Source organism: Falco rusticolus, chromosome W (genome assembly GCF_015220075.1).
Source record: "Falco rusticolus isolate bFalRus1 chromosome W, bFalRus1.pri, whole genome shotgun sequence".
Classification (NCBI taxonomy): Eukaryota; Metazoa; Chordata; class Aves; order Falconiformes; family Falconidae; genus Falco; species Falco rusticolus.
This window is the reverse complement of record NC_051209.1, coordinates 11,269,455-11,285,149: the sequence shown is the minus strand read 5'-3', so window position 1 is coordinate 11,285,149 and position 15,695 is coordinate 11,269,455. Positions and strand designations below refer to the sequence as shown.

The 15,695-nt window shown below is 38.7% G+C and overlaps 1 protein-coding gene across 3 annotated transcripts in view; it reads right to left on the bottom strand.

Moving 5' to 3' along the window:
- The window catches only part of LOC119140624 (uncharacterized protein C18orf25), a 56,242-nt gene continuing 40,547 nt past the window's right edge, over positions 1-15,695 (bottom strand). Inside the window, exons 3-6 of one of the 3 annotated variants that reach the window (XM_037372114.1) lie at positions 11,741-11,923; positions 7,600-7,726; positions 1,618-1,777; positions 1-226 (exon numbers count right to left, since the gene is read on the bottom strand). In XM_037372114.1, the coding sequence (XP_037228011.1) occupies positions 221-226; positions 1,618-1,777; positions 7,600-7,726; positions 11,741-11,923 (476 nt within the window). In that variant the 3' untranslated portion in view covers positions 1-220. Of the gene's footprint in view, positions 1,778-4,561; positions 6,279-7,599; positions 7,727-11,740; positions 11,924-15,695 lie in introns of those variants that run through there. The other 2 variants (XM_037372112.1, XM_037372111.1) reach the window with 2 other exon arrangements.

Below are 15,695 nucleotides of genomic sequence, written 5' to 3'. Positions count from 1 at the left end.
TTCATTAACCCACATCACCACTTTATTTAAGTGCAAAATGACTTCCTTAGGGTGTCCTTCCCTCTTGCTGCTCTGAGCAAGAGAGATGCGTAGGGGTATCCTCCTCTCGGGAATGTGCTGCTGACCAGGAGAAGGGAAGCCCAGCCAAGAGGTGGTTTCCAGCATGTTGCCACGTCGCAGAGAGCTTCGCCTTGGCTCTTCGTGCAGATGATGGATCCCATTAGAGCTGTAAAACGTTAGCAGAAGGGAGATGTTAGTGAGATGTCAGAAAATAGATCTGAGGTGCTTGGCCAGCAACTGGCAGAGCTCTTGTGAGGGGTATTTTTATTTGGTGGTTTTGTCACACACAGTCCAGGCAGAGTGTGAATAAATGGACCCAAATGGGAAGCATAACCATGGGGGAAAGCAAGAAAATTACTCTTTCGTGAATCTCTGTCATATCCTGTGTCAGGTGAGATGAGCTTTGAGTGAGAACACATAACATGAGTGACACGTTTCCCATTAGAATCTTAAAAGAATCACTTCAGCCCAACCATCTCTGACTTGAAAGCTCCTCTTTGGGTTTACAGGACCACTGCCAGCTCATAACACCACAGATAAACATCTCCTATGCATCTACAACCCCAGAGCGGGGGATTTGAACATGCCCTGCTTCAAAATGACAGCCTCCCCTGGAGGTCCACGCTGCCAAACGCTGAGGCATCCAGAGGGCTATCGTAACGATGGAGGAAAAAACAAGTGTATTTTAGGATGCAGATAATTAAATCTGCTGGTGGAAACATTAGAAAAAATGCATTTCCAAGGAAGCAACGGACAGTCATTTTTATGAGTGACTTTGACATGTCAGGTTGGAGATTTTGACTAAAACCTGCTGATCACAGAGTTGTGCAGCAGCACTGTCAATACTGGAAGGCGTGGATGAGGTCAGATGAGCCAGAGTGATGGATGTGACATTGGAGTTCAGCAATGTCAAGTTTAAGGTAGACACACAAGGGCCTGGCAGAAAGAAAACGGGAAGGGTTTGGATGTCCTTGGTCACGGGCCAGCCAAAAGCTGTCAATGCTATGAAACCATGGACAAAGCAAATGCGATCCTCAGCTGTGCGAGGTGGCATTTTGTCAGAGGCACACACACTTAGGAACCCCCCTGGAAAAGCAAGTCAGGCTCCAGGAGTTCTGCAACCAATTTGCATCACCTACAACAATGAAAACTGGATTTGACAGGGGACTCTTGCTTCTTTTTCCAGCTCTGAAGTGGTTGCCCTGGATTCACCCCAAACTGCTGATGCAGCTAGTAAATGTAGAAAATTATCTGAAATTAAACTTTCAGAGAGTTTTCCCCTGCCCACTCCAGCTTTGCCCCAAGATTTACTGTCTGAAAGATCCTTCCTTCTCAGTAGTTGGCACTCAATTCTAATTTTAAACTGAATTGCAAATCCAGATGACTAACCAGCTCCAGGAGAAAACTTTTAAGGGGCATTTATGAATCAGTAGGTGTAAGGACTTTCAGAAACACATTTATTTTTCATAAATTCCCTGGTATCAAGATAAAGACCTGTTGGCGGGGGCGGTTGGATCCTCATCGGCTGTTCAGTTTCAGTAAAAGGAGGATGCTCACCTTACTTGCACCAAAGACAAAAATAAATGCAGGGTTTGTCTGTTGGGAGTTTGCCTTTTGCAGGCGTGCTTCTCCTTTCCTCTGCAGACAGAAGGGAAACTGTATCCCTGTGATGCTCTGGAGAGAAAGCCACAGCAGTTGACGTGCACAGATGATGGCCCTAAAAAGGAGAGGGAAAAACAAGTAGTATTTCAGCAAATGGAGGTGATACACTCAGTGAAGGACACCACTTACAGATTCTCCAGGGAACCGGGGAACTAATCCACTTAGCAAAACCCTTGCATTCCTCATTTCAAGGCAGACAAACTAAATTTTCAGCCACAAAATTACTCTGCGTTGCAACAAATTCACTGGGGAAAGCAATACAAAATCTAACCTGTTTGGCTACTTCTTGTCAGTTCATGTATCACCCCGGAAATGACAATTCCCACAAAGCCAAGTGGCTCCTACATAAAAGCAAAGCATCCCGAGCCATGAGGGATGTGCCGAGTGCTGCAGAAGGAATTTCAGACTTTCCATGTGGTGTATCCTAAAGTCTAAAGACTCTGGGCATCTCTTGCTGATGGAAGGGAGGGGAAAAAAAAGATTCAGGGCATACCTCAGCTCTCCTCTTCCTACACCTACACCAAATTCCACAGCACTGTTCTCCCTCAGCTGGTAGATAATACATGAAAAAATCCGAGTCTAGAGTCCACTTCCACAGCCACCACCAGACCCAGAATTTGTATTTTCAAGCTTCACAAAAGCCAAGAACTCAGTGGGGCTGAAGAACAGACTCACTTCACTCTTGGTATCCATCCTGACATTTAAATTACACTGATAAATAGCTCTCCTTATTCGCACCACTGAGAGCCTTCTCACGTGATAAAAACCATCAGAACTAAAGCCAACTCCCTTATATTTGGCTGGAAATGTAAAGGATTTTATGATTATTCCTATTTTCATATTGGCTATGGAGAAGACTGGCAGTGGGTCCCTAAGTTTAGCACAGTGCGTACTTACGCTCACCATCCCTCTCTTGCCTTGCGGCTGCCAATTCCCCAGCAGACTTTAGTGGTTCTTTGAACGCTGTTCAGCCTGGCACCATCTCTCGTGCTCTACGAGGACCTGCCCATTACTTCATAGGTGGTCTGATGTGCAGACCATCTCAAACAGCAGCAAATATGAGCTTGTCAGCTTTTTTCCATCTGTGTGAGAACATCTGAGTATAACACTGGCCTCACTGACCAGCAGAAGACAGCTGTGAGGATGTCAGTTGGAGAAATACTGGTATGAAGGTTGCTCAGACACCTAAAGGACAGTGGCGTGTTAGGGAGATGGAAGCTGTGCAGAAACTGCATCCCTAGAAGGGATTCTGTGGAGCACGACGGGCAGCACCTCATCATTACTGCTACCTGTGCATCCCCTGGCATCCCCCACCAGCAGCAGGTAGCAGAAGTGGTCCTGCCCTGGTCCAGGAGATAAAAGCAAGCTTTTGCAGTCAGGAAATCACGTTTACATTCTGGATGTTCAAAATGAAACACGTTACAGCAGGGAAAACTGCTGAATTCAGGCAACTGTATCTCATTCACAGAGCTTAAGGTTTTACTTTGGAAATGTGACAAACAGCAGCACAATTAATGAAAGTGGAAAAGAAATCCCAAACAAATTTATATTGCTTAAATAATGCATTCTATTTTATTTTATCTTAAAATAGTTTAACCTTTATGCTACAGACTTGTTTCAAAAAACAGAAGGTCTCATCTTGCACCAAAAATATATATATTTATATATATATAACACTCTGTTTTATTATTATTATTTTCTCCAAAGACCATTAAATACTAGATGGAAAATGAGAACTAAATAATGAGTGTCGAGAAGAATCAAATTTTTTAACTAGAGTCGCACGTTTTAAACATTTATATTCTAAGCAATGATTTGTCTTCACTACAGAAGATTCCAAGTTTCAGCAATTCAGTAACTGCTAAACCATGAAGGGCTTGAGCCAATGCACACTAAAGTCGACGGAAAGCCCCGCACCAACTCCAATGGGTTCTGGATCAGGCCTCAAGTGCATTGGTTCTTAGCCATACAACGGGCTAATGTTTCTCTTTCCTGCTGAGAAGAGCAAAACCATCCAGGCACCTTTTGCTCTCTTAAAAAACAAACAAAAAAAACCCAACCCCAAAACATAACCGCTTCCTAACTATCCAGTGATTGTGGTTTTGAGATCACTACCCTTTCAAATTTGTTAGGAATAAGAGAAAACATGTAGTGTTTTAAATAAAAACCTGCATCAGACTATAATACATGAATTGTTTAAACAAACACAGTGCACAATTGGAAGAAGTTTGGTTAGGACGCAGTCATTTTTATATATACATGGAAGTCACATCATATACAAACTGAAAAACAAGAGACTGAGTTTGCATTTTTCATGGAAGAACTACAAATGGGTCCCTGCATCTTTCTTCAAAACTGATATTTTAAAGACTGTGAAACAGGAAAAAGCAGCCACATGAAGTCACTGTTCCAAAGTTACCTTTACACAGCATGTGTGCTAGCCCACTAAAATGACGGCCGAGTCGCATGACTAAAATACAAGGAGAAAAAGATGGACAGCCACTACTGATAGAGTACCCCAACAGTACAGGGCTTTTCCCTACCACAATGCAAATGGGCTCCATCCACACTTTGCTCCCTCCCTCCCACCCCCAGAGAAAGAAATCGGTCACTAGAAGCACCACATACATTTTTCTGGCCATAAAACACACTTAAGTTCAATGTTTTAGAAAGCCTGAAACTGGAGTATCAATCCTTTACCTAGCTGTTCTCTAAAGTGCAGTTAGAACCATTCTGCTTATTAAAGAAAAAGCTGTTTGTTAACACTGCTGGGTTGTTGTGGTTTTTGGTTTGTTTTTTTTTTCTTTAAGTTATATGACAAGATAAGTATTTTTTTTTCCCCTGCAGATAAAATTATTGGAAGCCAAATAAATTTAGAAACCAGCCAATGCAAAAAGAAAACAGAACTTCCCATGTCCTGACTACTGCCTGTTCAGCCTTACACGGCAAAAAACATCTGACAATACTGTTGTACAAAATTCCCACTAGAAACAATTGGAATACAAAGGAACATTTTAATTGCACAATAGATTTTAAAGTGAATATCATCTTGTTAAAGTCTAATCTTTGTTTTTTGCCTTGAGAAAGGCTCAAAATGAGAGATGAGGAGCAGGAATTTCCATATACGCTACAGAAACTACAGCCTGCTAAAGTAGTTCCATGGATTTTGGTGAATATTCTGGTAGAAAGTGTTTCCTGGATCATACCCTAAAACCACTTCTAAAACCAGGATAAAGGATATGTCCTAAAGCCAGGAAAACTGTGCAGATCCAGTTTTAAAAAGGAAAAAAATCACAACCTTAAGACCTGATCCTGCAACATCTTTTAGGACAGAGCTTTAAGCACTCGAATGGCCCCACAAATTTCAGCAAACTGGCCAAGCTAAACACCAGGCAGCTACTAAAGTGCTTTGCCAGACTGGAGCTTTGGAAATTGGGTTTTTTTTGTGGGTTTTTTTTGTTGTTGTTGGGGTTTTGGGGGTTTTTTTTAGATGGTCACCAAAGCAAATAAGCAATAGTAGAAATGAGGACTACAAAATGTTCCATTACTCTCCTACTCCAGGCAAGACTCTGATATAGGTAAAAAAATTCAGCTATATTTAAGAAGGGGAGGGATGCTGGGCCTTTTTATTACTTTTCTTTTCCCTGTGCTTTTGCAATAATCAGCTGCTACTAAGTCACTACTATTCCTATGTTAAACCGTAACAAGCTGTGGGAAATGATCAGTGAAACACAGCAGTAGTCAAGTAGACAGAAGACTCAGCACTGAAAAGAGTGTAAACTATATATTACATTGAAAATAAAAATCCTTTAATTTAAAGCTGTTCAGTGCATGTTATGGGCCGTTTGTATTAAAGACAGTCCCTCCTGCTGGTAACATAACCAAATCAGCTTGGGTATAAATACTCTTGGCCCAATTTTCGGAAGTGTTCAATACCCCCAGTTCCACTGAAATCAGTGAGGACACAGCATTTCTCAAAATCATTGATGCTCACACAGCAAACACTAACTTTACTAACAAACTCAATATACCAATAAATTAAAAATGTTCTGAAGCTGGAGGTGGGAAAGCGTGGGAGGATGTAAGTTTGCACACAGTTATTTCTTCAGATGACCACACACAGGTTAGTAACTGTAGATGTGTTTTAAATTGGGTGCTATTGGGTTTGAATTCTGGGAGGAATCCCCCTTCGAGAAGGCAATACCGTTTTAAATGATCCTGAAATTATACTACATTCTTACAGAAATGAAAAGCTTCACGACTTTGAATTTTATAATGCCAGGAACAGGGCTGCTGAAGCTTTAACAATGAACTTCTGTGCCACAAAGGGGAGAAGGGGTGGGGACAGAAACACAGTGACACTGCATTACAGTAGATATTTGTGTCTGGTATCCTCATCCAAAGTGAGGTCTACTACTTCTGGGGGTGAAGACCAATTCTGCTGGGGAGTCACAGCTGTCCATGACTGTGTTTGCTGAGTGTTTATGTACTGTGAGCCTGAGCCATGCTTCCAGGAAGACACACTCTGAATCACGCCTCCCCTGGGATGCACACACCTGTAGCAAGGCAAAAACCACAAAGGATTAAAGCTACTATTGAATTCACACACAAGATTCTCAGCTGCAGTGTTTTATCACTTAGCATCTTGTTAACATGACTCTCTCCAAAATGTCCTTGTGGATTTTCCATTTGTAGAGTCCATGACATCTTAATATGACATCTAAGTCCATTTAAATATGTAAACAAAGCTGAGACTAAACTTAAACTTGGGAGGGGGTGGTGGTGATTAAATTATTTTTAAGAACTGAATTCTGCCAGTGGGTGTAAAGTGATATTCCTTACAAAATATGTGCATGGGTCCCAAGGATCCTGAAGAGGTCTGCCCCATCACGTGTAGTACCACACATTATTCAGAACTGTAGTTTCCTACTAGCAGTTTTACCCACTGGACTTTTAAAAAGAGAAAAATTTTAAGTAAGGCTTGATGAGACAAAGAGAAAAGCTATCTTTCTACATGAGATTGAAACCATGTTAAAGTAAGGACATAATGATACTTTCATTACAATACTTACAAAAGAGATGTAATTACATTATTACCGCCATTACATTTGATTTTTCTTTGGTGGTCTTAACTAAAAACTACAAACACGCTGGGAAATGCTCACTGCTAACAGTACAGCCCCACTTCAGCAAAACATTTAAGCTTTCAGTGATTATAGTCGATGAGACCAAATCATATATTTAAAGATAAGCACACAAACAAGTGCCTTGCTGAAGTGAGGTACGCATCTATTTATTTGCACACTATTTTTACCTATTATATTCATAATAGATATGTAACAACTGAATAATAATAATAATTAGAAAAAACCCACGAAAGATACACTAATTTTATTGTATAACAAAGCGATGACAAGAATTTACTGGGGTCTTTAATGTGAAACATTGAAAGGAAACAAGAAACCACATAAATATTTTCATTTATAGATTTGCATATTAACACTATGCCTTTAAAATCCAAATCCCTGATGTATATGAATCTGGTATCTCAATATTGGGTGTTTTAATACTACGTATGTTTAGACTGTTAATGTTTGATATCAAAACACAAGCTCAAGCCAGATACTTATCAATTTGATAACATTCTAAAGAAAAACACATCGAGACAGCATCATAATCAGCGGAATAGAGAAAACAAGTGCAACCTTGGGCATCAGTCATGGTATGGCATCAGGCATCAGATACCTTTTGGGCATCAGTCATGGATGGATAACTACAGAAGTGGAAGTCAGCAGGTTTTTTCTTATTGATTTTGGCAATAGAGATATTCTGATAAAAATCAATGAAATATTAGAGCAAGAAAAAAGGAATTCATACCTGACATGTTCCTGAACTCCAACAATCTCTACTTCGCTATCAGAAGAGGCGATATTAATTTCTTCATTGATCTGGACATTACCAGAAGAGGTTTTGTCACTTGCAAGGAAGCCTCGATCCAAATGACCTACAGGTGGGGAAGATGCAAACACAGCTGATGTTTAACAGCTCACACAACTCAGAAATCAGCTGGAAAAGGAATTTCCCAAGCTAATAAAAAAAAAAAGAACAAAACACTGAGAGTGGAAAATCTTATTAGATTAAGTTACCCAACTTTCAGTTCATCACTTGATACTGGATGACCACTGGATTTATCCAGTCTCAACAGCTCTAGGGATGGTGTTCCTACACAAATGTGAACAAAGCCCAACTACTGCATCAAGAACACTATGTAATTAGGCTTTCCAGCTGTTATTTTATGGCAATGCTACAAGTTAAGACTGTGCCCAAACCTCTTCAAAATAAAGAAACAAGATAATCTATTGTCAATAAATCAAACTCAACGATACTGTGGCAAACAAAACCTATAGGCTGGACAGAAACATCACACGCACCAAGGAAAATTAATTTTCCTTTCTTTTTTTGTTTTTTAAATAGGTGAAGCTGGTAAATAAAAAAAAAAACCAACAAACCCATCAGTTTCTGGTCATGCTGCTTCAAACATCTGTTCTAACATTATTACAAATACTTGGGGGGGGGGGGGGGGGGGAGAACAACCCTGTTTTTCATAAATTCCATCTACAGCAGAGATGTTTTTTTATTACTGTTCCTCAATGCTATCCAGTTCCTCAGTCTGTCAAACAAGTCCTCTCTAAACACTCACAATGAGCGTGGCAGGTTTTGTCTTTTCTGTCAAGTACAGATAAGAAGGTTCTTCCCCACAATTAGTGAAGCTGTGTTGTGACATACTAAATAATACTTGCATGGAAAACACAAACCAGCCAAAATTATTATTTGTTTTACAGAAAATAAATTTTAAAAAAATTAAAAATAAGACTTCAATAAAAAGAGGTAACTTCTTTTTTTCCTTTAAAAAAAAATAATTCACTCTAGCGTCTCTCTTTAGCAGTAATGTGGGGGACACGGGGCAGCCCTGAAGCAGATGACACTACCTACTTCTTGGAAACCACTCACTCAGCTCTGTTACACAGGGGAAGAACCACTTGTTGAGCAGGAAAATTGAGATTAGTTGAATATATTATGCATATCTAGTTTGACTGGACACCTCTTCAAAGATGAGAGGAGGAGGAGGATGCAATAACAATCCATAGAATTTCAAAGGTGTTTGAACATGCAGAATTGATTATACCTCCAGGTGGATCAAGAGGACACAGAGAGATGAAATCAACAAGCACCAGGGAAACCTTCTCATAACTGCTTAAAGGACTTGGAAAAGATGCAAGCAAATGGAGGGACAAGAGACCATACTGTACATTCAGCTTTTGGAAAGTGAAGACCCTTGGTGCAACATCTGATCAGAGTCAGCAAAGGAAGGAAATCTGTGTGCTGACATGTACCCGAAGGAGAGGTTTCCACCTCACAAGACAAAAAAGATTTGTCAGCTGGACTTAAAACGAATTAACAGCCCAGTTAGACTTTTCCTAACGTTACAGTTCAGCTGAACATATCTTGGCAAATATCACTGACTGCCAGAAAGTCCCAAAATGGGTCATGCATATTTCTTAATAGAAGTGGCTGGGCACACTGTGAAACATGAAATTGAAGTGCCCAGGGGCTTCGGTTCATGTGCTGGTGATGCAAACTGGGAGCTTTACATGATCACCACCCCTGTGATTTGCATCGCCCCGCTCCTGACCATCGCTGCTGCTACGGCACAGGCAGGGGAAGAGTAACACAATCCTCGGTTATCGATTCACGCAAACTGGTATGCACATCAACCTGCCTTAGTATGTTGTATTAATGTATTCATGACATACCATTATTCTGCACCCTTTGCTACACAGGGTAACATCTGGCAGAGAGGTAAAGCAGCCCAGCTCTTAAACAGCCCCAAAATGAACCCCTAGAGGTATAAATGGGAGCCCCAAAAGAGCTACTCTGTATTACCACAGCTTTAAGTTTAGACCAAAAAAAAAGAAGTAAAGAAACCATGATCAGCAGAGTAAATATTGCAAGAGTAGCTGAGTGTAAATCAGGATTATAGCATACAGATAGATTTACAGCCTCGGGCCATACAAATTTAATGCCTAATAACATGCCTATGCTGCTAATTTCTTTGCACAAACACTAGGATGACTCCCAAAGAAAATGTTTTGTTTGCCCTACAACATCAGGGTTTGCAAAACAGCCCAAAATATTTGCCCATGCACAAAGATGTGATAGTGTGTTCTAATAAGATTTTTCATTTAGATAAAGCTTATGGTGCTGTTTTCCCACGGGAACACATCATTTAACATCTGTTAAACTAGATACTGGCTGAAGATTACATTTGTGAACACGGCGCAAGATGTGAAAATTCAGCTTTCCAAATGTGCAATCCTAGACATGGTAAGGAGAAGCCAGTACTGACAAATGCGCAGTCAGAAGTGTACTGAGGCTACAGGGCTCTGGGGCAAGGTGTATGTATGAAGTGAAAAAGATTCATCTTTTTAGCACTGACGTGGCTGCAGCACCAGGAGCAGATGCATATGGACACATTCCCATAGGGTCAGAGATGAAGAAGTTTCCTGAAGTTTTCTAGTTTTCTTTTACCTGGCAATCTCTTCCTTGCAAGTCCCCTTGGATATAGGTGGAGGAGGACAAATTTCTGCCTGCACTGCAGCATTTCCATAAACGAAGAGTAGAAGAAAGCTTGAATTATTACTTTTTGTCTCCTTACACTCCTTTGAAGTGTCAATCCATTAGTGCTATATAATAAAGATAATTTCAGCTATTCTAATCGTTCAATAAATCACTTAATAAAGGAGTGGGCTTGTTAGGGGTCAAATAGCTATGAGCCAGCTGCTATCCTGCAAGCAATACCAGTGAGCTTGGAAAACACTGGCTAGCTGCAAAAAGGCTGGAACATCAGCCAGCCAGAGAGCACAGTGCAAATAATGCAACAGAGATTCTCATATTGAAATAACGGACTTGTCCACTCTGTAATAATGGAACACCTGTTTCAAAATCAGCCACATACTTGTGTTTCTTTAAGCCTTATAGACACTGAAAAGTAGCTCAGAGTGACCTGGATACTTCCAACGTAGGTGCCCTTTGGCAGGCTTATGTTTAGGAAACAGCACAAAACAAAAAACTGCTGTGTTCCACCACTGCAGGCAAGGCTCTTGTGTCTTACGCAGCTAAAAGTCTTAACATGGGTATTAAAGAAATGAGTGGAAAGGAAGGCAATATGTTAGCATATAAGGCTATGGGATGAAGAAAATAGAAAATATTCTGTTAGCTCTCTGTATCCAAAACACAGTAGCATTTCACATTTTGTTTAACTCTTCCGTTAGCGAAGACTTGCAAGCACTTAGTGAAGCTGAACAATTTTTATGATCTACGTGATCCTCTCTAAATTCTTCCAAGTATTCCTGCTCCTGCTTCCTTGAAGGAAATCTCTTTGTTGTACCTTGATGCTAAGCCCACTTACCAGCACCTTTTCACCCTTCATCTTTATCTGATGCTGGTCTGTCCAATTTTCTAAAGTATGTTAGAAATGTAGATAAGAGTACAGGAATAATTAATACTTGTATTTTAAAGAAATAAAGAGACAAACAAAAAAAGACATGCACATACAATTACAATTACTGAAATGCGATTACAATCAGTTTACTAGCTGGTGGCACAGGTCATCATAATCAACCATTCAGTAACAAGCTTAGCTCATTTTATTTTTAAGAACACTACCACCAAAACTCCAGACCTAAGTTCTGAGTAACAATTAAAGGAAAAGGAAGAAGAAAAATAATTAAGAAAATTAGTGTCAGAAATATACTGCAGGAATCTTTGTCAATTTTTATCAGTCATCTTTTGGAATAAATGTCAGACCTTTTTAATACGCACCTGTACTGTTTTATTGCAAAATCTACACAGGGAGCTTTTAAAGCTGTATAAACTACAAAAATACTGAAAGCAAGAAAGGGAGAGACACCAACTGAGACGCTGGAACAAATGTCAGAGGAAGAGAATTTAAACAAACCTGTATCAGCACTCAGTTCATCTAGCAGCCCTCTGGTTCTCCAGGTAGATCCCAAATCTTGATTTCCTAAAGAATTACTGTGCTCTTGAACTACTGCAGCCGCCAACAGATTGTCGACGTTTACCACCTCTGGGTCTGAATTTGTGTCTGATATATCATAATGAGCTACAACTGGAGGTCCATCTGCAGGAGAGAAAAGCAATGTGGATTAAAAGTCAACATACTGTGAAAGAGACTTAAAAGTACAACTAATTTGTTTAAGGGTTAATGCAATCTCTCTTAAAGAACTATAAATTATATGATTAAACTTCAGTTAACGAACAAAGTCTGAGATTACAGAGACATTTTAACCTTTGCATACACAGAAAACACAAATGTAAGAAAAACACATTTATCAAAGTATCAGTTATTCGTGTATTATCTTTTACATTAACACAAACATCTCCATATCTGACAACATTACATTTACAATCTTAAAAGGATAAAGCCTTCAGTTTAAAATAAAATAAAAAACATTACAGGACATTAAATTTGGCAAGACAAGATACTTATCTAGAGAATTTTACAAAAGTCAAGTGGCAGCTTACATTACTTTAGGGTTGAATGATTAAAACTAACTTTTTTATATAAATGATCCAATGACAATAAATTTAACATTAGGCAACTTTCCTTTCATAACATTTAACTGTCAAGGGCAGGGGAGATTTTCAAAATAGCAATGTTTTTGGTTTGTTTTTTTTCTTTTTTATAATCAACAAGAAACAAAACTATAATGTCCAGTGATAAATATACTTCTAATTCACTATGATTACCATATGCATTTTTGGCCACCAAAGCAAAGGGGGGGGAAGAGGGAAAGAAAGTTGCTTACAAGATTCTGGTATCTGTTCTTGAGGAATAAGAAAAAGCTATTTTTGGTCTATTTTGTTAGAACAGACTATTTTCTTTGTGAGGAATGATTGGAAATCATGCTAGAAACAGAAGAGGCTCAGAAAAAAAATCAAATTCAAGACAAAGATTAATGTAGAAGCAGAGAGAACGGGTAAATATTGCAATTCTGAAAGGATGCACATTTTAACTCAAGTGCCTCCTCTCAGCCACAGCTTATTGACTCAGAGTGGATCAAAGTGGCTGGAGTTCCCACTTCCCAAATGAGAAAATCAAAACTTTCTTTGGGCCAAGACTTCATCCACAAAAACAAACACGAAATAGAAAAAGTTGGGCCAAAGCTCAGCAGCTTTATTCTTTAACTCCAAGGAAGTTCTGGCAGGTGAGTGGTCACAGGACTTTTCTGTTAGGGATATGATACATAGAGGGTGTAATTTGTATGGGATAATATAAAATAAATCATAAACTAATATTATGTTTAGGAAGATAGGACCTTCAGAGTTACAAAATGACTAAAGAAACCTTTAAAAGTCACAAAGAAAAAAATGAAAAGCCTTTTCAGGAAAGACAGGTTTCTTTTAGGAGTGTTAAAGAAAAATAACATGATGAACTAGAAGTTTCAAATTTAGTTCTCTGAAAAGCTGTTTATACTGAGGTTTTTAGGGTGGGTTTGGGATATTTTTTTTCACTTGGTCTCTGATACATAATTCAACCCACTATTTTAAGAAACACCTATTCTGTGATTAGCAACACACTTTATTAAAGCATGACCATATTGCTTAAGTCATACTAAAGAGCAGGTTTGCAACAAGGTATGAAGAAATTCACAAAATATTTCTGATCAGACCTGCTTCCAAAACAACAATTTCATAAAACAATGTTATATTACAAACTTAAAACAGACCTGACAAAAATAAATGGGTAGTTAAATGCCAATGTATTAAAGACCAAACTGTTCACAACATGGAATGATGATTGTGACTGGAAAAGAAGTCCTGATAATTAACTGAAAGGCAATCTTTGTCTTTGTAAAAGGTGATTACAAAATAATGGAAAACCAATTCAAAATTAAGCTGGCTGATGTTCAGTTAATTATCTGTGAAAGCCGATGATTAAATTACATGCAGAGGTTACAACTGGACTGAATCAGGAGAGGTATATTTTCTTTCAGTCTTATCATCAGAGTTCAGCATGAACACATATAATGTGATCTATAAAAATAAACAGTCGAGTGCAGAAGATACGAGGGTCAAGTACAATATTGACTATTTGACCATTTTTTCAGTGTTATCTAAAATTTCAGGAGCTATGTGCTGTTCCTTCAGCTCTTTGTTTCTCTCGCTTTTTACTAAGATCTCCAAAAGCAGAAGCAATTTTTGATTTTAGACGTGTCTACACAAATAAAATTGTATTAGGACAAAAGGTACCAAGTCTCAAGTCAAAATTGTACCACTCCTACATGTATAATCATGCAAAATGGATAATAATTGTATATACATGCAGAGTGATATTCTCATCACCTACCCATAGAAATAACTTGTGTGAAAGTCTTCATCAGTAGGAAATACAAGCATAAACTTGTTATCTGTAGCTCCACTCTTGTATCTTCCACACTTCCAAACAGCACACCTTATAACTTAGCTTAAATTTAGTATACATCAGACAAAAATATTTTCAATATAGTTAACATACTGTAATTATATTTCTCAGTGTAATAGCCACCAATTTAACAATCTGGAAAAAAAAAAGCTGCCTATTTACAAAGCAATAACGGCAGAGATCTATTTTTCCTTTTCTCAGCCTTGCCTTTCAGGATCAGATTTGGAAATTAAAGGCCCCTGACACCAGGGTCACCCATACCTATCACCAGTAAATGACCAACGAGGCCAAAACAACAGCCATGACACTGTAACAAATTCTAGGATGCCCAGCTTGTATACAAGAAATAAGCAATAAATGCCTGTGTGTGTTAAATAAAAATATCAAACAATAAATAAACCAATAAATAAATTGTAAACAACTACAAGTAGATGACAGTTGCAGCAAAGACATATTAACAAATCCCCCATTCCCAAAAGCCTGTTTCCTTTTCAGTGCTAGGAGGATGGGACTGGAGGGGTTAAATTTGGATATAATACTACTTCCCTAGCCAACGACATGATCATCCAATGATGTGATGCAAAGTGAATGCGTAGTACCAAGAAATAAAGACAACTGGCTTCAGCTAGGGAATAAGTGAAAAAAATGCTTTCAGGTTGAAAAATTAAAAGGATTAACTACAACCATAGTTGTAAAGAAAAGATGATAAATTACAATAGAACCACTCCTAATTACTGACTGTAACAGGATTTCAACAGATAGAAAAACAGACATCAAAACAAACCATGCCAGAATCAAAATTTAATGTAGGACAATTAGGAGGTTCCCTGGTCAGTAATTTAAACAATCTATTCAAGAAAAATTGCATCTTTTGAGAAGGCAAGGTAGCTGGAAGACTTACATTTCCCTGGTGATAAGCTTTAATTCATTTCTAAAGCAATAAATGCTTGAAAAAGACAAGGCTGAAAGTTAATAAGTACCAGCAGCAAAATACAGCTGTCCACATTTAATGTTAACAAGGGGAGGGAAAGACTGCCTTTTTTTTTTTTTTTTTTTTTTTTTTTAAGAAAAGAATTCAGAGGCAGAGGTCATCATGGGGACAGCACTTCCAAGTGTCCAATTCTCCCTTAATTTACACAGCTCAGCAAAACTAATTCCGCTCAGAACTGAATTCTCCTGAGTTCAGGAGACCTCAGGAGAACAGAAACCACATGCACAAAAATCCATGTCCACACATATCAACTTTCATTTGAAGCTTGCAGTGTAGTAGAAAATTCAATAATGTCGCTCCCATGCTTTTCATAGAGCCACATCTCAACATTCAGCGGTCTAAACTGTGCTGTAAGATCCACGCTCCTATTATCCCTTAATTCATTATAATGGCAAGATAAGCAAAAAGGGGGAATCAACTGTAAAATTTCAGCTGTAGGTTAAAAGCAATAATCCTGTAAGAAGCACCATACCTTTA